The sequence below is a fragment of the Hylaeus volcanicus genome, chromosome 5, assembly GCF_026283585.1.
Source record: "Hylaeus volcanicus isolate JK05 chromosome 5, UHH_iyHylVolc1.0_haploid, whole genome shotgun sequence".
NCBI classification, from domain to species: Eukaryota; Metazoa; Arthropoda; class Insecta; order Hymenoptera; family Colletidae; genus Hylaeus; species Hylaeus volcanicus.
Window position 1 is genome coordinate 3,138,793 of NC_071980.1, and position 27,509 is coordinate 3,166,301.

Genomic DNA, 27,509 nt, shown 5'->3' on the forward strand with positions numbered 1-27,509 from the left:
GAAAATATAAACGTTATACGAAAATCTCGAAACTTCTACGATGATAGAGAGATTTAAAATTGATTTGAGTGATAGCTAATCGGTGCGATTGCAGCCAAATTAGGTCGCGCGATACGATGGAACCGTTTTCTGATAGATCGGACGAATAATAATGTTGCTTCGTGAAACAGCTCCCCGCTCTATGGCCCTGATAAATCAAGAAACAATATTCAGCTGATTCATCGCAGTGGTGGGGAAAATTCAGATTAAGTCGTGTTCGTATAAATCTGCAACAGATGGAGTAATAGTCAGTTCGGTTTTAGCAGTTAGCATAGTGTCTTGGAATATAGTTTTCGTGAAATGTGAATGTTCTGTTTTTCTCAGTACAGATTCGAGTAAATCCTCCGCACAGTGTTAGTGTTCCCAGGATATTTTCTCGATTAACTTTCCACGATCCTCATTGACGCTATCCTCTGCGAACATCATCTACAGTCAATCCCATAAATATTCATAACCTCTATTGAAGAACTTTGACTAAATTGAATAATAGTTTTGATAAATACCAAATGAATGTTCCATTATAAATACCTCTATGAATAAGCTTATACACGGGACTGACTGTATTTTATCCTATTATTTAATAGAACGCCTTTCTACTAATTCAGAATGTCAATCAAACGTCTTTTTACTTCAGGATAATTCAAAATGGCCGTGATAACGCCCTACTGGGGCCTGGACGGCATCCTAATCTTTGCCTCCCTTCTGACAGTCGCCTATCTGTACATGACTCGAAAGTTCAAGTACTGGGCGAAGAGAGGCATCATGGAGCTCCCTCCGACACCCTTTACGGGAAACTTCACGGACTGCCTGATGTTGAAGAAGTCACCACCTGATTTCGTGTGGGACCTCTACAAACAATCCAACGGATTACGATACATGGGTTTCTACATTTTCGACAAGCCGTTCCTCCTGGTACGAGATCCCGAGCTCGTGAAGCACGTCCTGGTGAAGGACTTCAACGTGTTCAACGACAGATACGCCTCACCCGACGTGACCGACCGTCTCGGATACGCGAACGTCTTCCAGATGAAGAATCCTGGCTGGAAGATCCTACGAGCGAAGCTGACGCCGATCTTCACCAGCGGAAAACTGAAGAGGATGTTCGAGCTGATGCGCATGGTTGCTGACGATCTCGACGAGCACCTCGAGGCTTTGAATTTGAGTGAGTTTTATCGTCCAATCTCTTGGAACTGGTGATTGTGAACGTAGAATTAGACATTCAAAAAGTTTAAAATCGTTGAAGTTATGAGCGTTAGTTCTTTGAAAGACACGTAATTACACATGTACACGAATGCTAACTAACGCATTCAAGAATCGCGGAAAATCGTATTCATGCAATGTTTGAGAACATTGGAATTTATGATAATTCGCAGAAATATCGGTACAAGTCCACGGGGCTACAATAATTTTAACTCGATATTAATTGCAGCCACGACGAAAGAGGTGGAAATGAAGAACCTCTGCGCGAATTTCACCACGGATATGGTTGCCAGCACCGCTTTTGGACTCCAAGCGAACTCGCTGAAGGATCCGAAAGCGGCGTTCAGGGAAGCTGGCAGGGAGATCTTCAAGAACGATTTCGTTCGTGGCATGGAATTTCTCATCATATTCTTCATGCCGCACCTAACCAAATACACAGGCGCGAAATTCTTCGGGACGAAGACCAGCAAGTTTTTCCGAACCGTTTTCTGGGACACGATCAATCACAGGATTGCGTCGGGCGCGAAAAGGGGCGATCTCATCGATCTTCTGATCGAACTGAAGCAGAAGCACGAGGACGAGGGCGATCTGGGTGGATTCAGTGAGTTCGAAGACGCTACTCGAAGACGCTACACTGAGTTATTCAAGCTTTATTTGTATAATTCGCGTTACAGGTTTCAGTGGTGACGACTTGGTGGCACAAGCCGCCGTGTTCTTCAGCGGTGGATTTGAAACGTCTTCCACCACCATGTCTTTCACACTTTACGAGCTCGCTTTGAACATGGACATACAAACGAAGCTTAGGAAAGAGATTCTGGACGCGCTGGAGAAAACTGATGGCAAGATTACATACGATATGGTATGAACAATCTATTTTTAAGAAGTTTAAGAAACCTAGCCAATTAACCCAATATCTCCGATTTTAATTTAATTTATGCGCAACATCGGTTGGATTGTCAGGTCCGAAATATATTTTTCCACAGCTGCTGACGCTACCGTATTTGGATATGGTAGTCTCCGAGACCCTACGCAAGTACCCACCATTGGGATTCCTGGATCGCATCACCAACGCCCGATACGAGGTGCCCGATTCGGACCTGGTCCTGGAGAAAGGCACACCCATCTACATTTCCATGATCGGGATGCACTACGATCCAGAATACTTCCCCGATCCACAAAAATACGATCCGGAACGATTCACCGATGAGAACAAACGGAAGAGACCAAACTTCGTTTACTTTCCGTTTGGTGAAGGACCTCACATTTGCATTGGTTAGTGTGCTTTCAAAGTTCAGATCGGAGGCCGGGCACAAATCGATTAATTCCATGAAATAAAAAGTTAAGAAATGCGATGAAATAATTGTCTTTAAAAATTTACGTTTCAGGTATGCGATTGGGACTCTTACAATCGAAGCTGGGGATCATACAAGTTATCAGGAAATACGAGGTGTCACCCAGCGAGAAGACCAGCAATCGGATAGTGTTCGATCCCAAGGGACTCACTACGACAGCCCTAGGAGGCCTATACCTGAACGTCCGAAAGATCACCAGTGAAGCTGGTTAATTTGTTTGACGATCATTCGCATATCGAAACAATTTCGACTCCGAGTGACGTCCGTCTGCATCTACTCGGGAGTTAATTAGGTACAACACGTTAGAATTGCACACGTATGCGAATGCACAAATGTACAAAAGTACACAAAAGTGTATAGAAATATGTATATGTATATAAAATATTTGTATGGAAGTGCACACTTGTACACGAATGGAGAAATATATACAAATGTATGCCAGTGATGAGTGATCTTCGTCTGAATCTTTAATAAAAAATATGGAAATATATACGTTCGTCATGTTTGATCAGAATCGCAATAAGCGGGAGAAATCTATTTTGCGCGGAATTGAATGCTAATATCTTTCTGATTCGAAAATATTTACTTTATGTAATTTATGACTCGTTTTACATGATTATTGTTCCGACGTCTGACGTCTGCAAATTACTCTTTGCATTTCGTTAATACAGCCTCGCATAAACGCTTTTTATGGTATAAAAAGAAATGCTGCGTAATAGAATTATGCAGGGTTATCAATAAAAAAAATTGACGTATTTCACCTGTTCTAATTGAGTTGTAACCACTTACAAAAATGAGAAACATGTCATGAATTACACGAGAGAGACAAATATTCCTTGATTTTTGTTTCAGGCTTTGGTATCAAAATAAAATATCTTCCTTTGTGCGACCTAATAAATACGGAACGATACCTAAAATATTCTGAACTTATTATTATTATTATGAACAATTATTATTAAAAAAATATCGAATGTGGACAGATTTAGGCAACGTTTCTTTGTACGATGTTTTTCCGTGTTTGTACCATTCGTAACTGAAATGTCTACGAACGATTATCAATTCGTAACGACTTTCCTGTTTTTCATTCTGTCTGTTTTCCATTATCAGAAGAGATAACTCACACTTGTAAATTCAGGGATAGTATTTTAGTACATTGACATGTTTGCTTCTCATTTTCGTTGAATCATTGTAGCTCTCCACGAGTAAGCTAATCTTTTCGAATTCTGAAATCTTAAAAAAAATCTTTTTCTGTCAAAAATCACTGTTTACCACGGTAATCACTATACCAATATTTTTCTCCCCTAGTTAGCTGTTCGTTAGTCATCGATATATCTTCCCCTTATCTACCCCAGTCGCAACTTGGCGAAGCTCGATAAGTCCACTTCTGCTCAATATGCAACAACATTTAATATATTTTTAATGAAGCACGTGATCATACATTCGATTTAATTCACTAAAATCGTAAAATCAAATCGAATGAAGGGGATTCGAGCACACTTATCGTTCACTATCAACATAAATAAATTGGTAAGTACCACCTGGCTTTTCGACAAGCCATTCTTTCTCCCGAAGGATCCTGAGCTCATCAAGCATATCCTGGTGAAAGACTTCGACGTATTCTACGACAGACACGCCACCGCTGACTGTAAGTGTCAAGTAGACACCTACACGAACATTTACGACAAATAAGAAGAGATTGTACTTAAGATAAGGAGCTTTCACGAAAACATACATAAACACGAAACGTGCAAAATATGCATTTTACATTATATGCAAATTATACCTTCCAAAGCTACGAAGTACCTACTCCTGTTGCGTAAGTAATTGTACCGTTTTAGATATATTTATAAGAATGACTGTTTTGTAACTTAGTGACGTTGGTAATGATATTTAAAATATTTTTGGCTATTAGAAAATAAACAAACGTACATGGTCTACGATATTTAAAGTCACTTTATTTGACGTACCTGAGAAACGTTTAAGGTCAAGGAAATTGTAATTACTATGTTAAAGAGATAGACCCTCTTCAAGACATTTACGAAAGATGTATTATTATAATACCATTCACATTTTTTACTGCAGCCAATTACATCAGTCAATCGTCCCACGTAATGTAGTCCTTCTAAATATGTGGATTTTAAATAATTTTGTTCGTCCTCTGACTATTCCAGCTTCCTTTATTACTTACCGAGTTCTATCGCGATCGAGTGATTCGACAGAATCGCAGAAGTTGAACGCCTTCGAGTAAACCCACGACTATCAATTTGGAATCTAATTCGAGCAGGTTCGAAGAGTCAGCAAACGACATCGCGTGTCGTTGCAGCGATTAAGAGAAGATTACCCCCAACAGAGTCCTCATAATAGTACGCTGTCGTATTCTATGCTACGAAATGGAATTGTGAACAATGATGTGACACTAAATGCGCGAAGAGGAGAAGGGAAATCAGCTAGATTTTAGAGTGCATAAATAGACCTGCGGTTAATGGCGAAAAACTCATTTCTTACTTCAACGTTCATACCGTCACGGCAGGTGGTCTCCGCGGTAATGTAAATAACGCGCTACGTGCTAAATCTATTGCGGCTAAATCTATTAACGGCGAATACTTTTTAGATAATTTCAAAATGGCCGTGATAACGCCCTACTGGGGACTGGACGGGGTCATAATCCTCACCTCTTTAATGGCGGCTGCCTACCTTTACATGACACGAAAGTTCAAGTACTGGGCGAAGAGAGGCATCATGGAGGTTCCACCTACACCTTTCATAGGAAACTTCACGGAGTGCTTGATGATGAAGAAGTCACCAGCTGATTTCGTGTGGGACCTGTACAATCGGTCCAAGGGCTTACCCTATATGGGATTCTACATTTTCGACAAGCCATTCTTTCTCCCGAAGGATCCTGAGCTCATCAAGCATATCCTGGTGAAAGACTTCGACGTATTCTGCGACAGACACGCCACCGCTGACGTAAATGATCGTCTTGGGTACGCGAACGTCTTCCAGATGAAAAATCCCGCCTGGAAGACCCTGAGAGCAAAGCTGTCGCCGATCTTCACCAGCGGAAAACTGAAGAAGATGTTCGAGCTGATGCGCATGGTTGCTGATGATCTCGACGAGCACCTCGAAACTTTGAATTTGAGTAAGTTTTATTGTTGCATAAAATTGTTTATCAAGGAATGAATATACGAGTGGCAGAGTAACCCAGTGATATTATCAAATGGTATAACGCACTGGAAAAAATTCACCTTTAAGGTGATTCGTAAGACATAGCACTTAGACGATAACGTTGATACACAGCATGACTTGCTCAATTATTGGCTTGGATATATAGTGTAATTACAGAGAATACAAGAAAGAAAAACTGTGTAATGCACGTTCGAATATGTCATGTTTCAGTCCTCGCGAGCCTATTAATTATTCACGTTGCGTGTGTGATAATGAAAGCATACCGAACTGGTACATGCTACAATGTTTTAATTGTAACAACTTTTGTAATGTCACGAGTGCAATTACGATTCCAGTCTTGATAAATCCTGTCGCGTTTGCGTACTATTCTACAGCATTATTTTTGATTTGCTTGGATAGAGAATTTTCTAAATTAAATGTTACATGATTAGAACATATTTATTCCAGACGTTCCGAAGGAAGTAGAATTAAAAGACGTCTGCTCGCGATTCACCACCGACATGATCGGCAGCACTGCATTTGGCCTGAGGGTGAATTCGTTGAAGGATCCTAACGCACCATTTCGAGTAGCTGGCAAGGAAATTTTTGCCACCAACTTTTTCCGTAGCATGGAGTTCCTCATCATATTCTTTGCGCCGCAATTAACCAAGTACACTCATCCGAAAGTATTTGGGAAGAAGTCTGGTGAATTCCTACGGAACGTTTTTTGGAGGATGATCAATGAACGGATAGATACAGGGGAGAAGAGGAACGATCTCATCGAGCTTCTGATCGACCTGAAGAAGAAGCACGAGGGAGACGACGATCTGGGTGGATTCAGTGAGTTCACGCTATCTACTAGTACACGTTTCTAACGAGGATTCCTACAAAATTAATATTCCTATTATTAACTATTATTATTTCTATTTAGGGTTCAATGGCGACGACTTGGTGGCACAAGCAGCCGTGTTTTTCACCGCTGGTTTCGAGACTTCTTCCACCACCATGTCTTTCACACTTTACGAGCTCGCACTCAACATGGACATTCAAAGGAAGCTTAGGAAAGAGGTCCTGGATGCACTGGAAGAATCTGGTGGCAAGATTACCTACGATATGGTACATTCTTGAATGTATATCTCAGAGACTGGAACAACATAATCAATATGAACAAAAAATTCCATAATTATTAAGAACATATATATATGCATACTATAACAGTACTCTTCTAACAAATACTCTTCGTCGTAGATTATGACGCTTCCGTATTTGGATATGGTTGTCTCCGAGACTCTGCGCAAGTACCCACCACTGGCATTCCTGGATCGCGTATGCAACACGAACTACAAAGTTCCTAATTCCGACTTGACGCTGGAGAAAGGCACTCCAGTGTTCATTTCCATATTTGGGTTGCATTACGATCCGAAATACTTCCCCGATCCACAAACGTACGATCCTGAGAGATTCAACGAGGCGAACAAACAGCAGCGACCGAGCTGTGTTTACATCCCGTTTGGAGATGGACCACACATTTGCATCGGTAAGCACGCTTCTACAATCGCGTGATCTTGAATTTAACCATTATCAATGAATTGTGAGTGTCGTTATTGCTGAGATGTATACAGCGTTTGTCTGTTTGAAGTTCCTGCTTCCTTGATTATACTCCAGTAATTTGTAACTCGCATGACACTTGAATTATATAATTAACATCTCCATCTGACACGTTTCAAACACGAGGGATTATCACTGTCAACGAGTTTCTTATCTTGGCTAACACAGTTTTGCATGTTACGAGAAACCGATTTAACTATCTGATACTCGAGGTCATCTATGCATTGAACGCGAATCGTGTATCGCCATTTTTCAGATAACTATGTCGAAATTGTAATACACGTGCCACTGTTTACATATTAAGTAAAAGTGTAACTATTTCTCTTATCTAATTGAACAGTAATTGTATACAAAATTGCTTATCAATGTTCAAATTTCTATAACATGTAGCAACGAACGATGTTGTAATTTCATGGATATAATTCAGAATATGTTGAGTCACCGTCGTCACCACGTCGCTTCAGACGCAAAGCTTGCAAACAAAATTGGCTTTCTGCTTGAGCAGGCATTCGATAAGTTTCGCAACTCCTTCCTTTGTCTTTCAGGTCTTCGAATGGGGCTTATGCAATCAAAGCTGGGGATCGTTCAATTCCTCAGGAAGTACGAGGTGACACCCTCGGAGAAGACACAAATCCCAATGGTGTTCGATCCCAAGGGAGTAGTTACGTCAGCCATTGGAGGTCTATATCTGAACGTCAGGAAGGTCACCTCAGAAGCTGGTTAATTTTTTGCCTTAATTTTCTGAAATGTTTCACTGTAACAACCGTACTCAATTTTTGTACTGTATCTTGGCCGTGACCGAGTCAAAATAAAAAGGAGAATAATTCGTGGTATAAATGCAACTCAACGAAGGAAATATTTTTCTTAAATTCGGTAATGAGAATTTAGCCGTTCATTGCGTACATCGATTAACTCCATAAAACAAAAAATGCAGGAAACACTCTGTCTTTCGTTTACGCGGTGACGTACACATATTTATTTCATTCACTTATTCTCATTTACAAAAGAGACTTTACTTACAATCGAATCTCTGTAATATATTAGTACGACACCTTGGAATCAAATGGAATGACGGATACCGCGGCTGAACGGTGTCCTGGCATCTCGTTTGCGTGCATCGCTCAGTGACGGCGGTCGTTGTTGACAAATCGACCACGACAACCGAATACACCTGTCGTGGTTCGAAGTTTAATACCTCATTGCAATTTTCAACGAGTTTTCACCTAGACGAGAATTTCGGCCATCGGTGGTGTTCGTCGAGAATCGATTACGGAGTGTGTGGATAATGACTATTCGTTTCAAACGGGTGCAACGATCGAGGCATTTCTCGAACAGCAGAGATGGCCGGAATTTGTTTCGAATACGGTTTTGATTTCTTTATTACGTTAGAAACATTTCATTCTAGAAATCAAATCGTCATTTTTATTCAGCGAGTAACGGATGAAACTTCGTTTATTATTCGTTATTCGAAATTTGTATCTAGAACGTTGCTCACCTCTGACAAGTCGATCGCTGTCACCGAGCAGCAAACGAATCGTCGCTTGGATCCCTTTCACGGCACTTTTACACACATAATAACTATACAGTTCATCGTTTATAATATCGTGATAGTAACTCGCCCGCGAGCTTAGCAGTTATTTCGCGTCCATCGTTCCATAATTTTTCTCGCCAGGTAAATATACATTATACATATATATATATGTATATAATATATATATATATATTATATCTAGTCATTTTTTGTTCGTGTGATCCGTACATCACGACCTGTCTCTTCGTTACAGTAATTGCAGGTTGCTTTCCCGTTAATCTTCATCGTGCGTTCACAATGTGCGTGTCAACGAGACAACGTCCAGTTTACTGCGGCGCCATCATCATTTCGCACGGACACGCGAAATCGTATTTTGAATAGTAAATGAGAAACAAATGGATGAATTCTTCTTCCTTTTCAATTTTATGATTTACCAACTACTTCGTTTACCAACTGTGTTGAATTCTCCCTCTTCACCCTCTTAAACAAGGATGTTGCAATTTCCAACCCTCAAACCCGCAAGTCGAGCGCTGAATTTCATATTTAAATTTAACAACAACATCGTAACTTTCAACCTTCCGCGAACTTTATGTTTGGGTTTGTTCAAGGCTTCTATGAATTTGCATTTCCTACCCCTGCAGTTGAGAGTTTGTTGACCTTCTCTGTGGTAAGTTCGATCCTCTCTAAGCGTCTTAATTGTTTCGCTAATGAGTCTTCGGATCGCTCGTGAAGATGACCCGAGATGAGCAAAATTTTAGTTGGAATAAAATTTTTAAAATATGGAAATTGAACTTTTTTTTTATAATAGATTAGGTAGCCAGAGTGTGTTTCCCCTGAAAGATTGAATTCAGGTTCTCAACGTCACATCGGATGGTTAGATTTCACTTGATTATTGCAAATGCAGTGCTTCATCGCCCGCAAGACGATTATTCTGTCAAAATTATGATACACCCACGGCTAAGGGATTAAATCCATAATAATGCTTCTACTTGGGTCTAATTGGATGCACTGGATCCCGCAGGGCTACAACTCCGAAGCTCGTTATACGGTCTGCGATAAAATACTACCTGTAGTGTCTGCTTATTTAGTTATCGTGACCATACAAACTCGAAATAAATATGTTTGCCATTTACTATTCGAAACACCATATATTAGGTCGTCTTAAAAGTTTTCGATTCAATGATGATCCCACAGATGCTTTCTACATTCCCTTTCGAAGTTTCAAATATTCCCCTTTGGATGTTTCGAAGACACTCTAGATAAGCCCAGGTTACGGAAACGCGGAAGGCGAAATAAAAGGCTTGTTCGCTGAACAATTGCATGATGTGCTCGGTTAAAATTCCCTGGCACGCAAACTATTCACGAAAGAACCACTACACCCATATATTTCGGTAATTGGTATCGCCGTACTCTTTTATTAACGCTTTCGCCGCTGAAACCGATGCTTGGCTTCCTGTTCGCCAAACACACTCGATGCACACTATAGGCCATAAATATGGGAACGTCGATAACCTCGAGCAAACCAAATTCCAGAGAAATATAGGATCATTTATTATGCAACGCTTCTACGTGCGAAGAATTCTTCTCGTAACCTTTTCTGTTTGCTTTTGTTGTCTCGTTATTAATTCTCTCACTTGTGCCTCTTGAAATTTGTTTTCTCCAAGGTATCACGAAGAAAGGAATAACTATTATCGAGTTACGTACTAGTACTTTTCCTCCCTCGACAACCTCATCTTAACTCAAGCAGATTCCGCATTTTAAGTCTGCACTACTCCGTACCATAGCTGAAGCTCCCAAAGGACAATTACCATAAAGAGCGTACACAATAAATGTCTGATCCTTCTAAATCTCTTCAGCTATTCTCTATTCCCTGCAGTACTTCGCAACATCTCTATAAACCTGAACATACTCCGCACGATGAAGATCAACGAGACGGAAGGTAAGGTCTCCAGCGCCTCTCGATTCAACATCGTCGAACGTTTCCGTTTCGCGTTCGACGATCGTCTCCTTACACGCTAATTAGCATCGCATTGCGACGAAGGGTGTATTGAACTCGAGGTTCCCGCGGCGTTCCAGGATTACACGCGGCTGTCGTGCGTTCTCGATCGTCGAGATCGTCCTCTATCGCACGCGGGGGAATACGCGGGATCGATTACGCTTCGTTTCGTAATTGACGAGAATAATTGGGACACGAGGACTACCTCGGCGCGGATAAACGATCAATTGACGGAGTAGAAACGCGATGCCGCACCTACGACATCGTTGGACCGTCGAGTTCCCGTTTCCTCTTCTCTTCTTCTCGGTTCCCTCGAACCCTGGCTTCCCTCTGGAAACCCAGGCCCCAAATTTTCTTTTGGCGATCGACCGACGCCACATCGCTCGCAAGCAGGGCCCAATTGAGATCTCGTGGGACTCCTGGGCTACAGTTCGTACTATTTCCAAAGGAAAAAGACACCGAAGAAATTAAAGTTACTTCAATGAGTGAAGCTAGGTAATAGGTAGCTTTTGATAAATAGGAAACTCCTCTGGACCTAAGAGGGTTAAGAATATCGTTTCTCGATCTTCATAATTGATCTATTTGTAACGAATGAAGCTGTAGCCCTTGAACACCACGCTTTAATTCGGCCCTGCTCGAAAGCAGTGCTGGGCAGTGATTACTCTGGGACTCTACCATCGTAATTATTACTCGCAACTGTCAGATTGAAAACTACATATTGAATCTGCAATCACGGATCAGTAATTTTCGATCATCGTGTCTGATTGTACATTGATCATTGATCGTGATCACCGATTGCTTCCGGTGACCGTGATGACGTGTTACAGTTTTGTCCAACGCTGCTCGAAAGTAACACAGGTGATTGGATAGTTCGATTGTCGGCACAAGTGGTCCGAATAGATTAGAAAATAATCGCCTCGTAGCCGCTCGATATCGACCGACGGATAATCGATTTACTGTCTAGGAAGAGACAAATAAATATTGACAAAGGTCAGGCACAGACAGTGAGTGGTAGAACGAAAAAAGCATTTGACTCCGAATCGCAGCGCTTGAACGTCGATCATTCGAACATTCGACCAGGCCGCGACTTATGGTCGTTTCGTTCGCGGGCTGATGGGAGAAGGTGTTCGAAACGATTTCGTCGTTGGCTAGATCAAATACTTTTTCCCTCGTACCACTGGAAGTTTAATAATTTATATTATAGCGTGTATACAACGTTATTATGGTTCGACGTAGCTCGCTCGCTCGAAGACACCGTTGCGTCTCTTACATTCGTCGATCCTTTTCTTCGATCCTCTTTAAGGTTCAAGATTTCAACGAGCTTCCACAATGGGGTGGAAAGATTCGCGCGGTGAGATCTCATGTCCGACGTGGAAAGGGCTGGAGTGAAAATATTCGCGCAAATCCTGAACGCCGACTGAAGAGATTCGTCGATTCGACGGAAGCATTCATAAATAAAATTCTGGGTGAATTACATTAGAGATAAGTGTATGGAATAATATGGTACTCGGTCATCCATTTTCTGCGACGTTATTGGGAAGTAATCGAAGTATCGAGATACTCGTAAATATTTTGAGAAGTTAATTCGAAAATTGTTAATAAACCTGTCTAATAATTTTTGACCGAATCATATAACATTTTCCTGTTATTATTAGCCGTAAAATATGCTGCTATAGAAGTTTGTAAAATTCCTGAATTGAGATTCAAGTTTCGACAAGGTTTTCCGTGACGATTCAAACGAATCTCTTCGAAAAATCGAACAAGCATTACGCAGAATGCAGAGGGTCGCTCGCGCGATGCGGATGCAGGGTTCATCTTTCCGCTCTACGATCGCCGTAGAAAACGAAGAATGCCCAAAACGAGTTTTGGGTACTGAAGACAATAACGTAAGACTAGAGTTCAACAATACATGCGGTTTTTAATCGCCGTACAGACACACTGGTGGAGTATAAAAATATAAACATCTAAAAATGAAAAAAGCGAGACGCCGTTAGAGAACTAATTTGTGTCGAGGCTGAGAAACACGTGTATTTGTGTGTGTGTATGTGTGATGCGTCGCGGACGAACCGATTACGAGGGTAATATTATTCTCCTTAAGTCGGAGGCTACGTTAGGCTCTATACGCTTACTTTCTCTCCTGTTCATCGTTTTTCAGACGCATTTCAAAAACGCTCCGCGAGGACAGATATCTGTCGATCGATGAAAAATTTATGATTAATCATCGACAATTTTTCCTGTATTAATTTAGAAAAGCAGTTTTTAATTAACGAAACCCAACTACTAGCTAGATTCCAAGTCCGAAAGGGTTGAGATTCGCGATCGTCTTTTATCTCATCGGTTCGCAAGTATAATTATTATCAGTGATCGTAGCAAACATTTTAACATTCGACTAAATTTCCAACGAACCAATCAATGTTCTGCGTGCGTTCTCGTTCCTCGCGACGTTAATTTCATTTCTTTCTCCCCCCCTTTTTCTTCTGTATTTCGTTTTGCATTTTTGATTCCATTTTATCTTTCCATTGTCTACCTACGCGCTCGCGCTTATCCTTTATTACATAGATTCTCCATCTTTATGCGACGTCCATCCTTATATATATTCATTTTATTTATATATGTACGCTTTTGTCTCGATGGGGATTGCATATTTTTCACGTCTTTGTATACATTGCGTCTTGCATATATTTATATATATATATAGTTCTTTTCTTTATGTATATATATATGTATATATGTATAATAACGAACAACATTAATGATTACTCATTAGGCTATTCTTTTAATTGGACAATAAATAAAATAGTCTATATACCGCGCATTCTTTTTTCGCCATCCTTCAAGTCAAGTGCATCCTTACTCTATCCCATACATCCCCCAACCCCTTCATTCCCCATTGTTTTCTTCGCGTCTATCCCAACGAAGTTTGAATTCGTTTTCGCCGCGTATTATCAATGTTCAAAGCTCCGTCTCTTCTCTCCACCCTTCCTCTACCCCCTTGTCTCCCTCAACCGCTATACTATCAGAACGGAGATCGATAATTAGGAGCAATATACATATATTTGGTATTTGCCACCTGTTCGACAGTTTGGCTTCGATACGAACGTTAATTACACTCACACATTCTCTGGCTACATTTGGAAACAGCTAATCGACATACTACACGCACGTTCTACGACAATTTGAATCGCGTTTTAATCCTCGTTACAACGTTTGACTTTGCCCCCCTACCCCACCCCATTTACGGCCCTTCTCTTCGACCGTCGCGTTTTATCATTATTTTTACAGGCCGTCGTCGGGGCGGACGAGTAAGAGAAGGGATCCAAAGGTTCCCGACAACCGGCGGATTCCGTCGAGGCTCGCGCGAGAAGAAATCGACCGACAAGTGGCGTCTCATCCCCCGTTTCCTCATCGAAACTCGGTATAGATCGTCGCTGGGAAAAGCAAATCGTCTCGAAACCCCGATAAGCCTCGAATTCCTCTCGAAACCCCTCTATTCTAGTCTATTCGACGCGAGAGACCGAACAACGTTTCCAAACGAACGGAGACCGTTTAAACGCAGCCGAAAAACGCTCGTCGCTCTCGGTTTCCCTCGACATCTGTGTCTCTCAACTACCTCTCGACTTCCCTCCCATCTTGTTGCCCATCGTAAACGATCTTTGGCTACGCGTGTGTCCGCCTCCGCCGATCATAGTTCTGCTAAACACGTTCCGCGTTCAACCGCTGCAACAAAAGAAATTCTCAGCCAGCCACCTGTGCAGGCCCGACAACTGTTTCTCGGAATTGTCCTCGACCACCAGGCCGTATCACTTGATCTCCTCCCGACTCGGGGAGCGGTGCGGATGCGGCGAAAGAGGCGCCTCCGCGACCTGTCTCCTCGGCCGAAAGCTCGCCGTCAAGGAGGAGATCCAACCGCCGGGCGACTGGGAGCTTTGATCGTGCAACGAGTCGCTGTTGCTGTTGCTCCTGGCACTGTCGACGCTCATGCCCGACTTGAAACGCGATAGCAAACCGGGCGACGACTTCTTGGCGGTCGACGGCGACGAGAACGTCGGCTTCTTCCTGACTTTCGTCGTGTCCTTGCACAACATCGAGTCAAGACTGCCCGCGTGCGGCCGTTCCTCGGCTTTCTTTGGCTCAAACGACCCGAGCATCGCGCACTCGGTCTGCTTGGTCATCTTCGAGATATCCTCCATGCTCGCCGAGCTTCGCCTGATCTCGATTTTGCCTATGTCGCCTTGCACGTCCTCGCCGGACGCGTGTTCGGTCTTCACGACGATCGCCGGCTGCTTTTGCTTCTTCGCGCGCACGTTGATCTCCCCGAACTCGATGTCCGGGTTCGGTTCCTTCACCTCCTTCAAGCTCTGGGATTTACCCTCCGGGTTCGAGAAGTTCCGTCGGTGCTTCGTCAACGAGGCCTCCGACATCGCGCCTGGGAGTGTCTCCAGGGAGGTGGACGATCTCTTCTCTTTGGCGAAGACGGTTCGCCAGCTTTTGTTCTTGCAGTCGGCCGATTTCCTGACTTTGGGCAGGGTCGTGGCTCGCTTGTCCACCGAGGACAGCTCGACCACCGTCGCGATGGCTTTGCTCTCGTTGGCCGAGGGTTTCGCGAGGTTGCATCGCTTGCAGATCGGTAAGGAGTTGTTGTGCCTGGAAGAAGTGGTCGCGATGGGAGCGGTGATCACCGAGTTGCTCTTGTTCAGCGTCTTGATGAGGTGCTTGGTGGGTTTCGGCGACGGGGAGTCTCTTGATTCGAAGCTGATGTTCAGGCGATCCGTGAAGTTCCTCCATCGCGAGAAGAGGGACTTGTGATTGTTGGATCCCGGTTTGTCGTCGCAGCAGCATCGCAGACCGATCGACTCCCTGTGAACCTCTTTGCGACTAGACCTGGCCTCCTGCTCGTTCTCCGCTAAGCTACCCGTCCTCTTCAGGTTATTCCTCTGCTGCGTCTCGACCACCACGTTACCGTTCCCCTCGACCAGTCTCCCCTCCCCAAATTTCTTGTCCAACAGAATCATCTCGTCCTTCTCCAGCTCCTCCAGGATCCTCGTTCCCTCCGCCGACCTCGCGCTGACCGGCGAGCTCAAGTTGCTGCCGAGATTCTCTCCTTTACTGCGTCTTCTTTCGTGCTCTCTGACAGCCCTGGCCAGGTCGTGATTATGATAATCCAGTGACGATTTCTCTCGACTACCCTTCCGGCTACCAGGGTAGCTTTTCCTACCTGATGGCGGCCCGGCTATGGACCCTTCCGTGGAGATCTTGAACTTCAACGCCTTCTCGCTGACCTCCACCTCGGTGGCTGTCTCCGGATCGGAGCTCTCGAGGTTCTCCGCGTCCTCCGCCGTCAGGTTCTCCGTGATGTCCTCGTCGGTGGATCGTGATCTCGAGTGGATCGTGCCGGCTGAACGTTTGGAACGCATGCTGTGCGACGAGGTGGACTTTACCACCGCTGACGAACTCGTGCCACCGGGAGTCGTCGCCATCGGCGTCGATTCGCCCAGGTCGGCCACGCTTTTTCTGTGGTGGCGCTCGTCCTTCGCCGCCTCGTTCAGTCTACGGTAGTACTCCAACGCTTCCCTCACTGGCTGGACTATGAGACTCTGGAACAGTGGGTGTTTCGGATATCGTTAGATTGGTGCGAGTTACAATGTTACAATTTTTATGCGACTGGTGGAATTAACCGATTTGTGCAGCGAACATCTCATGTAACCTCGGAATCAACAACCAGAGTCTTTCAATAATTCATCTCAACAATTTCAAACTTTAAGGATGAAGTGTTCTAAATAGTCTCTACTTGAGCGATCATAGTTCAACGGTGTATTTTCAAGCTTCTAATGGGGCTGATCGCAGAACGTCGAACCTCTAAACCCGTCTCTACTTCAGTATTGATCAGCTTCGAAAGCCTCGCGAGTCTCACAGGAGATGTTGGCGCAGGAGCGATGAATGTACTTTATTAATAATGAAAACGACAGCAGACGTACTTGCAGCTCTGGAAGCAGTTCCCCGAGGGCTTCGAAAAGAGGAAGTAGAACCAGACCGATGAAGCTGACCTGAGACGACGGTTTGGTCACTTTATCGCGGTCCATGAACGGAGTTACCGGAAGTCCCTCGAGCTTCTCCGTGTCGCTCTGCTTGAAGAATTCCTGGAGCAACCTGTCCAGCCACGGTTCTGCGACTTCCATTGGTCGGGCCTCGTTGCTGATGTCCGCCACTTTGATGAGTATCATCGACAACTGCAATTTAAAATTTCAATTGCGTTTGGATATATATATATATATAACTTTGTTGTTTACGAATTTGTTAAATATCGTGCTTTCGTTTCGTAGACTTACCGAATTGATGTGGGCTTTGTTGGAATAATCGAACTCCGGGATGATGTCGGTGAATTGCCCAAGGATCTCGTTGTGCCTGGCCATGTCCGTCGCGAGGATGCATCTGATGATCCCCTCGCGCACTACCCGATAGGTCGCGTTGTCCAAGGACGCGAGTATGTTGCATTCAGGCGCCTCCAGGACGCGAAAGGCCACGGAGCAATGATGGTTCTCCAGTGGAGAGATATCGTTGTACCGCAGAGCCAGCTCGGTGCGCGCGTTTATTTGATAAATGTTGTTGTAACCCGGATGATCCAGATCGTGGCAGATGCAGGAGACGATCAGTATAAAAACCTCGAGGTCGCCGATCCGCGACGGAAGATCTACTGCCCAGGCTATCGCGTACATCTGAAGCCAGAAGATTTATTAAAACGTACCTCGGTATTTTGTATCCTTCGCTCCCGTTATTCTTTCCATTTATATACGGAATATTTTCGTTTGCATTCCAAAGTTAACAAAGTTGGTTAATTTAAAGAATATTACCAATAACCATGAAGTTGTAGTATACCCTAAAATCTTTATTCCCCTTCGAAGAAAGCAGCACCCTCATATTTAATTGACCACCAAGAAATATAATTTCAGACGACTTTACGTTGTTTTCAGAGAGGGTACATAAAACTCCTTCGTTAGAATGGAGTCATTCCGCGAGTTGATAGTAGTGTGTGTATGTGTAGATACTTGCCATTTGCGCCACGCAGAAGCAGTGCCTGAAGTTATGAAATGGCACTTCGTTATAGTTGTTGTAAACTTCGTAGAGGAAGTTCCTCAGGATTGGTAAAGGAATGTTAAACTTTTGAGGTAGGTCGAGCTCGACGAACATCGCTTGCAGCATCAGCAGCAGCTCTTCGTCTTCCCACTGTCGCGCGTCAAAGGCTGGCGAACGCAGCCACTCTCGAACGCTCGATGACACTGACACGTCGCTGCAACAGAAGCATAAACGCTAATATTTTAACTGTAGAACCATAATCAAGGGGCTTCATTCCTGGGGAATTGCTTTTCAAACTTCGAGTGGACTCCGAACGTCCTTTGCTACGTTTACTGCGGTGGATTTTTAGAATTGTCGGTATAGTGAAGTTTACGACAATACAATTTCAGAATCAGAGTCTCAAAGTTTTCGAGTCTCAGAGTCTCAGAGTCTATTGCACGAAAATTCTCGTTTCCTTTCGCAAGCATTAACATGTTACAGGCCAGACACGCCGCTAACTATACTATACGAGATTCCCAAAGTTTCGTAACGAAAACACGATTTGAATATCTGTGATCTGGTATCGATGACTCGTAAACTCATAAATATGCAGGGGCAACGCAAAAGGATTTTCGTAACGCACGGTATTCATATTTATTGTAATCCAAACGTGACCGTATAAATCCATACCGATCGTATGAAACAACGATGCATAATCTCGAGGAACTATCGCAGCGTTAACGAAGATGCATGTTTATAGTGACAAATGTATAGGTACTACCCTTTGGACAGGAAATCAAGAAGGATACGTTTGAACAATATTTGTAGATTTTATCGTCAGAGATTTTAGTCGTGAATTTATATTCACAATTTAATTATGAACATTCGCGTCTGGCGACTTCGTTTGATGCGACGAATTCTGCTTTAATTACTTTCACGTTTGACCAAAGGAGGGAAATACGATTCCATTCGAGAAAGTAAATTAACCTGCGTTCGAAGTCGAGTCCCTTTGAATGGGAAATCAATGCTTTACACTCCTGTCGCGATGAAATTAATTGGATTAACATGTCGTTTCATCGAGATACGGATGTGATCAGCATTCAGTACTTTGTGGAATAATGGGTTATCCGCTTATTGAACTAAATCAATGTGGAAGCCAACCTACGACAGATTGGAATTACATTAGCAAGCATTAGCATCGATTCACCAGAGCAATGTGGCGGATAACATATGTGGTCGCTTCTGAATAAACGATTAATGTACTAAGCATGCCTGTGGCGCAGAACGTGGAATGCGTTATCTGAGATGCTAATTATGGAAGTAATTTTTATTTCAACTAGGAAGAATAATAACCGTTTCGATAGGAAATTAGAATACCTTGATGATACGATATGGTTTAACTATAAATTAGATTTTTGATAAATAAAAAATACATTTGTATAGCGAAGGAAAGGAAGGCTCTAAATTTTGTCGAGCGATGACACGAAATTGCCTTGAAGTTAACAGTTACTCGTATCAACAAAAATTGTTTAAGTGTAAAGGGTTAAAGAATACTCGCCGAGAGTCACATCGAGATTGCATCGACCGGCTGCGTTAAGATCAAGGCAGGATCAAGGAGATCAGGCCGAAGCACGTGATAATGAAGACCACTAATTGGCAATCCGCATTTAGCATCCGCATCGAATCGTGTCACACGATAATGTTTGCCTTGTGAAGCTCACCATTATAACCTGGCTACGGCAGGTTATTACAGAGATAACGGTAGCTTAATAGCATTTCGTGGTTAAAGCAACGGAGGCTGCTACTGTCCATGATCGTCATTCCCAGAAGTCGACGAAGGCTGACGAAGAGGCTTGTAAACAAACTGCATTCGATTTTTGCCGAGTCTCACTCCCCGATACTATGTCCACAGACCTTTTAGTCTCTATTTCATCGAAGAAGCTTAGAACAAGCCTGTCATTAAGAGATTTAATTATGAATATTTACCAATAATTTCAGAGATATTTTTAGAGATGAAGCACATTACGAATCGCTCTGAAATTTAATTATACAAAGCTCCTTCACTCGTCTATTCCTTCGATTATCTATCTCCGATCAATATTACTATTAATTCCAAATGTGTTCACCTCTGTTCCAAAATATCAGCTTACTCTAAGTATGTATTCACTGTTTTGGATACATTTAAATAACAAAATCACTCGAACGTCTACAATTCCTGTGCCTCTCCCTTCGAGTCAATATGTGCTCCCGCAAGTTTTGGAAGTGGTTGACGCATACAAGTTTAGGAAGTCTATATGCACAGTGGATAGGTTCCAACTTCACAGTTGTCTCTGTTGGTTTCCAAGCCCCTAGCATTGTCATGTTGCGACAAAGTTTCGGTCCTGGGTACGGCGAGCTCTTCTTATTTGTTGTTTCAATCCAAGGAGGTGGACGAGATACCCAGGAGCTCGTTGAGAAGACAAAGAATGGAGTTCTTTAGCGACGATGCCAAGATTCTAGTCCGTCATTAAAGAAGCGTGCGGTGAACGATGGCGATTATGCGGAACAATAAATACGAGCGTCAGGGAGAGCTCGTTTCAAGGATTAGTTCCCTGTTTCGCTGATTAAAGTATCGTTATTCCAATCCTCGACGATTCCTCTTAACATTATTCTTCTATAAATTTAAATTACATCGAAGTCAGTTTCCTTGCAATGCTCGGTCTCATAAATATTGAATTAAACGTGTGATTGATTGCAACACCGTTCCTTTGAAATGGAAAAATAGAAGGAATACGTTAACGTGTCGAAAGGAAAATAAATAAGATATTGTATTATATCTACACGTCTAAATAACGAGAACCTTTCGACGTTTTATTTTAATTGTTTGTACGTGAACTTAATTCGCGCGTTTCCTTTGTCCCCACGCGTGCTGGGGTTTCGTACGAAATAAATGACGCGAATGCGCCCCCTTCAAAGGGAGGAACTTAGCATACGAATAACATATGAATCGCGATGAAAAATGCTTTGAAAATATACCATATCAGCAGGAGGTTTGCGGCCACGCCTCTTCCACTCGAATAATTGTTTATCCGTGGCGGAGAATGCAAATTCGCTGTACAATACACGGTTTTCTGTTTTATTTATCTCCGACAAATAGGCGGTTTAATATGATTCGGAATAATTGAACGAGAATGTAGTTTATGCGTTTTTATTGTTCCGTTCGCTGGCGAGTCCCGCGCAATCGGTTGCGAATTTCAACCGTGGAAATTCGATTTCGAATTATAAACGGTGAAACATTTCCATTACCTCGAGGGAAAACTGAAAAATCGAGAGTCGAAAATAATGCCCCGCTATATTCTTGATATTGTTTCCAAGGTGGTCGACGTGCTGGTTAGTATTTAATTTTCTTTTCAATTTCAAAGAATAGGATTCCATGTAACCCATGAATATTTTTGATACGGTTTCCACGAACGTCGACGCGCGACATTTGCATTACATCCGATCGATGTAATTGCACGTTTTTGCTTCGTACACACGGCACGTTTGCTCCAGTTTATTCGCCTTGTTTCGACACGAAAATCGATCCGCGTTTGTTTTCGCGCGCGTTTTTCCACGAAAGGGAGGCCTTTAGAAACGATCATCGGTATCTCGCTGGCTTGGGAGCGAACACTCTCGTGGAAAGATTCCAAACGTTTGTTTCGCAGTTTGATTATTCGCTCGCGGCAGTGTATTCTTAAAAAAACAAAAAAAAAAACGAGTGAAATCTCTGCGAAGAGAGGAAAAAACGAACGAATTTGAAGTATTACTTAATAAATTGAGAGAAAGATAAAAAGGTCAGTAAAAATGATAATGAAGAAGCTGAAGAAGGCTGATGTTAAATGTAAGGATAAAAAATGAAATGAAAGTATAGAAAACTTGGTTAAAAAAAGAAACCCGAATTTCTAGATTCTCTGGTCACGTTTTCGCCAATAAAACGAATATATTTTTGGAATGTGCGCAAGCATGTATGCGCGTGTTTATCGACAGAAATCCGTATAAACGATTGAATGGATTTCAACGAAACTTTATATTCAACTTTCGTATTCCTATTCCAATGTTTGGTTTCATTCGCGTTTCTGGTTTAATTATGGCTCGTAGGATCATTTATAATAGTAAGATTGTCTGTCAGCAGTGAAACACCTTGCAAACATTATTAAATGAAATGAGGATGAATCCTCCAATTCTTCAAATCTTCAGCACCTAATAATCCCAAAACTAAATCGAGTCATTCACGATTTTCATCCTATCGTGGCCCAAGTAATCATTTAATAAAAGATCAGTCGTGAGCGTTCTATGAACGATTTAAAATAGAATGCATCGTCGCCGAATTTCGTTATTTCCCAGCGTAAAAAGTGAACCCCCCAGGGCGGTTGGAATCGTACGATGATCCTCCTTGAAATTCAATTTGCGAAAATCCCACGGGCAACCGGCTTAATCGCCCACGAAATGATTTCGAACGTGTTCCCCTCGTGCCGGAACTGCGAGATCTTCGCAACGTGAATGCGTAAAGAGTGCAAGCGAATGACGATGCGTTTTAATGGAGCTACGTAAAAATTCATCGCGCGGAAGCCAATTACGAAACGTTCCGATGTCAAAGGTAAAATTACGCGTGAAAGCACAGTCGTGATAACGACGTGCATTCGTATAAATAACGCTCTAATCGGTCGCGCATAAACCGTATGTATTTCCTAAAAATGCTTACTCGTCAAAGGGTTAAGGTACGAAGTGGAGACGGGAATAAAGTGCACTGTAATATTTTTGCTACTATTTTTACAACATGTTACGGATAACAAACTCGTTCCAAGAATTGCTGGTCCAGAATTCTCGCCGCTTTTCTTTAATCAGCTTACGAATAGAAGCCTTTCGGAATTGGGAACTCGGGATGAAAATGATATTTCGCATCCGCGACGTGCGCCAGTTGGGTCTGTTTGAAACGCGAAGATTGCAAAATTCTGTTTCCCTCCGGTTACCACGCTTCTGGTTCACGTTAAAGCGCGATGACGTGCGTGCACTTGAGGCGCTTTGAAATTTAGAACGCAACGTGATTCTGACGTCTTTGACCGCGTACAGAGAACTGGAAACTGCGGGGACCTCGATCGTTTTGTTTTTCGACGAATTCGAAAGTTTTGCTCTCAGCGAACCGCGCGACGAATTAAAGGAAATTAAATTTAAATCGCGAAATGCGAGCCTGCGTCACGTTTGAACGAAATTGTAGGCGGAATATATTAATGTAGGGATTTCGAATGGGTCATCGATCAATAATAATTTGTTATACAACGTTGGTCAAAGGACCAGGAAACGCAGACGATGAAAAAATTGATCGAAACGGGATAACCAATTCACTGGCCATCGAATCAATTAACTCCGTTAACGAGTCGATTAATTTTGTCGGCGATCGTAAATTAACTCTTCTTTCTTCGCGCGAAACCAATTTATACTTTCATCAATTCGCGAGAATAGCGCCAGCTTCGATGATAAAATGATCGCGAGCCGTAAATTTCTTACTGTATTTACACGCTTGCACGCTGCGATAATTGTTCGAATAAATTATTTTTCCCCACGTCCCGTATCCACCGATCACGTCTTCCTCATTTGCATGCGCCGAGTTTCCGTATCGATTTAAATCGCCCCCGTCGGATTACTTTCACAACGAAGATGAAACTTCGCGATTCATTAACGTTAAACTTCAATTTGTTCCTGTTCGATTGACTCGATCATTTCGTTTCGCGCGTGATGAAACGTTTTCGAGCCTTTTAAATAATTTCGAATATCTATGGGACTGGCTGTATTTTCGTTGGACAATTAATTGTAACTGTGCCTGTATAGACATTGAAACTTTGTTAATAGACTGCACTAAAAAGTGAATTGGATGGTTTTCGTGTAAACAAGTAGGTAATATTCGACTCCATTAAAGGATCTGTAACTATTTCTAACAACATCATTTCAATATTAAACTCGCGGTCCGTCGGATATATGGCGGAATATCAACTACGACATTATGCTCAAAAGCTGCAGCCTCTTATTTATAACTTGACATTTAAATGTCTCAGCAGGAACATCAAAGTTTCTTAGTTGTAAAAACTACTCGAACGTATCTGGCATTTGAAACACGTAGGCTGGGAGCAGTTGGTGAGCTTCGAAGTTGCTTGTTAACACGAATATTTCGCTATACGTTAAACACGTCGAGCGCAAATTGATATTTATCGGCGACAAATAAGCCCATCCCGTGATTTATTGATTAACACGGAAATACATTAATCAGACATGTACTGCACGAAGGAAATATGAAGGAAAAATTATTTCTTTAAATGTTTAAAGGACGCTTCGAAGAGGATGGTGTTTTAAATATATACACAATTTTCTCGCTTTCTGTCAAAGAATTATTTGAGAATACATGGAAAAGCAGAAGGAAGATTAAGTGCCGTGCTTTCCCCGTGCAACGAATTATACAATAGAGGATTTAATTAACTTCTTTCCGCCTTTACGTTTATTCTCCAATTTAATAATCCTTCAAACCCCTTTCGCGCGAGAAAAGAACGAGTCTTTCGTTGTAAGCCTTTATGCAAGCCAGCCTTTAATTATCGTTTCGTTCGAAAGTAGGCAACTTAACGAACCGTGGGAACAATTTAGTTTTCTACAGACAAGGTGGAACGTATACAAAATAAAATAACCCTGAAATGAAAATTCGAAGCATAAAATAAAGAACAGTTGGTTCGTGACTACGAAGTCGTCATATTTTAGTTTTTATTGCAGACAGTTCTCTTACTTTATACGACTCGGTATATTTCTCCTCTTTCTTCGGAAGCGAATCGAAGGTGTTCAAGAAAGAATAATATTTGCCATGAAGATAGAGATAACAGTCTTTGAACGTACGTTCTACCGCTACGAACAATTTTGATCGTGCGTGAATAGTATTCAGGGAATTGTTGCGAATTTAATCCTGCTATTCAGAATCAATTTTTTAAAAATGAATTATGGATAATAAAATTTATATATACCTTCGTGTATGCTTGAAATAAAGAATTTTATCCAGATTAATGAATAATAAATATTGCGATCACAAGTCTGAGCGTACTCTTTGTGTTTTTAAAGTATTCTTCCCACCCAAAGTAAGCAAAAAATTAAGTTCGTGGGGGATAAAATGGGGAATACGTGTCCACGGCCCGAGGACAGCTGGAATTCAGCTGCGACGCGATGGTGGTTGACGTAAAACCCGCCTTTCGCGTCCACAGACTAGTTTGAGTCGATTTAAGCGCTGGACTGTGCGCACCGCAGACTGTTTGACAGCGTTTCGACGCAGCAAGTGTTTACGCTCGCTCGCACTTCCTCCCAGATAGCAATCTTTGCTCTACCGCGAGTACAAGCGGTTCGATTAACCCTTTCGGCCCTGAATTAAAACGGACCACCACTTTAATATAAAATATTTCAATCGAGGAACGATTAAAAACTAGCTGTCGCGTAAAATGTACATTTTCCATATTTTTTTATTTCATCGTTCGAACGCTGCAAGGAAATGAAAATCGGCGACCTTTGCATCGTGCCGAACAAATTCGCTTACAAGTTCCAAATGAAAAATTTACTGGAATCCTGCTTTTTAAATTTCGCCGCGTGCAGACTGAAAGCGTGCAAGTTATTGCGTTTACTTTAACGACGCATATAAATGTGAAAAACGTTGCGAAAATATTAAATGAATGCTGGACGCGCGCGTTCAACGGTTACGCGAGATGTCAACATTTATTTCAACAGTTTCGAATAGTTTTAAACTCGTGTCGTGCGCACGAAACAAGCCATAAACTTCTCAAATAAATAAAAAAAAAAAAAAAAAAAAAAAACTGTATCTACACCAATGAAACTTTATTAATTAACGCTCGCTATTACCTTCGTGGCGTTTACAAAATGACGTCTGTAAATGTGAAGCTGTTAGGATTGAATGCAAATAGTGCGAATAAAAAGACATAGGGGCAATTTTTACTTATAATAAGACAGACGAGAAAAAAAATAGAACATAATCAACTTAAAATGAAGCATATAAAATATAGTACGTCGTGGTAAATTAATAAGTGAATTTGTAGTACAGAGAAAAGTAAAGGTAAATAATACTCTCGATCACTTATCTTGTCCTTCAATATTCCTTATATACTCGACCAAGATCTTCATCTAGAGATCCAACAAAAATTCGCAGGACGAAACTTCCTCCTCGGATATTTCTCCTTTTTTTTTTTTCATCGTCATCTTTCGATCGCCATCACCCTTCCCACCTTTCACGAACCGTTCAAAATTCCGCGCGCGTCCTCGGCGCAGTGCTCCTCGACGCCTGCGACATCCTGCCGCCAGGTATCAGCGCGATAAAGTCTCGCAGATAAATGAATAAATAATTCCGCGCTTATCCCTCCGTACCTTCCGTTTTCGACGCGCGAAGTTCTTAAATGAACCGCGCGCTTATCGGCGATCAACGAGGGGCATTAACGCGCGTCGAGCGACGAGTTGATTTATTACGGAACTTCGTGGTCGCCTCACTTCGCGTGTGTCGCGTCGTTCAAATAAAAATGGCTGATTTATAATCTTTCCGAACGTGGCCGAGTGGAACAGGAAACGAAGCCTCCCCTTGCACCCCTCCTTCCTCGTTCTGCAATGTTGGACGTCCCAGTCGTCAATTTCTCGGTGGAATCGGTCACTTTTCGACCGGACTAGCTAACTTTAGCAGAAACAGAAGTAGGTATTCTATTTTTTAAGCGGGGTCAGTTTGTAAATTTGTACCGAAAATAAATGGTTCCTTCTTTGTTGCATTTGTATACATTGAACTCTAATGCATGGGTCGAGTCATTTCTTGGACCACGTACTTTTAAATGCGCGACGCGTACGTCCTCCAGACGGGCAAATGAATTTTATATACGAAATCGTCGGACCCGGGACAATTTTTCTATCATTTTGGCGACGAACGCGTCGCCAGGAAAATCTCGTAAATCCAACGAATCGTAGCTGGATACTCCCACGCGTTTCGCGTACGTCGACGCTGACAGAATAAAATTTGACAGTTATTTATCTCGCCCGTTCCCGTTTCACGCAACGATCCCGTTTCGATTCGATCTACACCTGTCACGATCGAGAAATTTCGGAAAAAAAAGAATTGGTCTACGAACGACGTAGATAAAATGCTAGGTGCTTCCCAACGAAATGGAAGTGCTTCTACGCGCAGAAATAAATCAAAAACCTGGAGTAAAATTTTTGCTGTGGAGAGTTTCGTTTTTTGATGAAATTCGTTTCAACGGTGCTCTTGACGCATTGTTACCATGGTATAGAAATAATCATCTTCTAAATGGTATAGAAATATTGTATGCAGAAATTATTACTTCCTCGCATTGACTATAAATGTGATTAATATTTTCCAAAATGGTCAGCTGATATTTCAGCCATGATGTTCACGACTCATCATTGAAACGTGCACCTTTGCTCGACAACGCAACAACGTCGACCGAAGTGTCGGTCGGGTCGTTGAAAACGGCAGTTGAGCGATATTCTTTCCTTCGAAACACGGGACGCTGCTCCATAC

At 42.3% G+C, this 27,509-nt stretch overlaps 2 protein-coding genes across 4 annotated transcripts in view; one reads left to right on the top strand and one right to left on the bottom strand.

The window, feature by feature from the left end:
• Positions 1 to 251: 251 nt before the first annotated feature.
• LOC128877154 (uncharacterized) lies at positions 252 to 8,206 on the top strand. The gene is made up of 11 exons (XM_054124208.1): positions 252 to 392; positions 674 to 1,201; positions 1,469 to 1,840; positions 1,914 to 2,098; positions 2,223 to 2,511; positions 2,625 to 2,798; positions 5,203 to 5,730; positions 6,225 to 6,596; positions 6,688 to 6,872; positions 7,005 to 7,293; positions 7,910 to 8,206. Exons 2-11 carry the CDS (start codon positions 685 to 687, stop codon positions 8,086 to 8,088), a joined length of 3,090 nt encoding a protein of 1,029 aa, XP_053980183.1. The 5' UTR covers positions 252 to 392; positions 674 to 684; the 3' UTR covers positions 8,089 to 8,206.
• Positions 8,207 to 11,881: 3,675 nt separating this feature from the next.
• LOC128877363 (cAMP-specific 3',5'-cyclic phosphodiesterase 4D) overlaps positions 11,882 to 27,509 on the bottom strand; it is a 111,721-nt gene continuing 96,093 nt past the window's right edge. For all 3 annotated transcript variants that reach the window (XM_054124607.1, XM_054124606.1, XM_054124608.1), the window contains 4 exons: positions 17,939 to 18,176; positions 17,218 to 17,604; positions 16,867 to 17,118; positions 11,882 to 16,485 (listed from right to left, as the gene is read on the bottom strand). In XM_054124607.1, the coding sequence (XP_053980582.1) occupies positions 14,692 to 16,485; positions 16,867 to 17,118; positions 17,218 to 17,604; positions 17,939 to 18,176 (2,671 nt within the window). In that variant the 3' untranslated portion in view covers positions 11,882 to 14,691. The remainder of the gene's footprint in view (positions 16,486 to 16,866; positions 17,119 to 17,217; positions 17,605 to 17,938; positions 18,177 to 27,509) is intronic.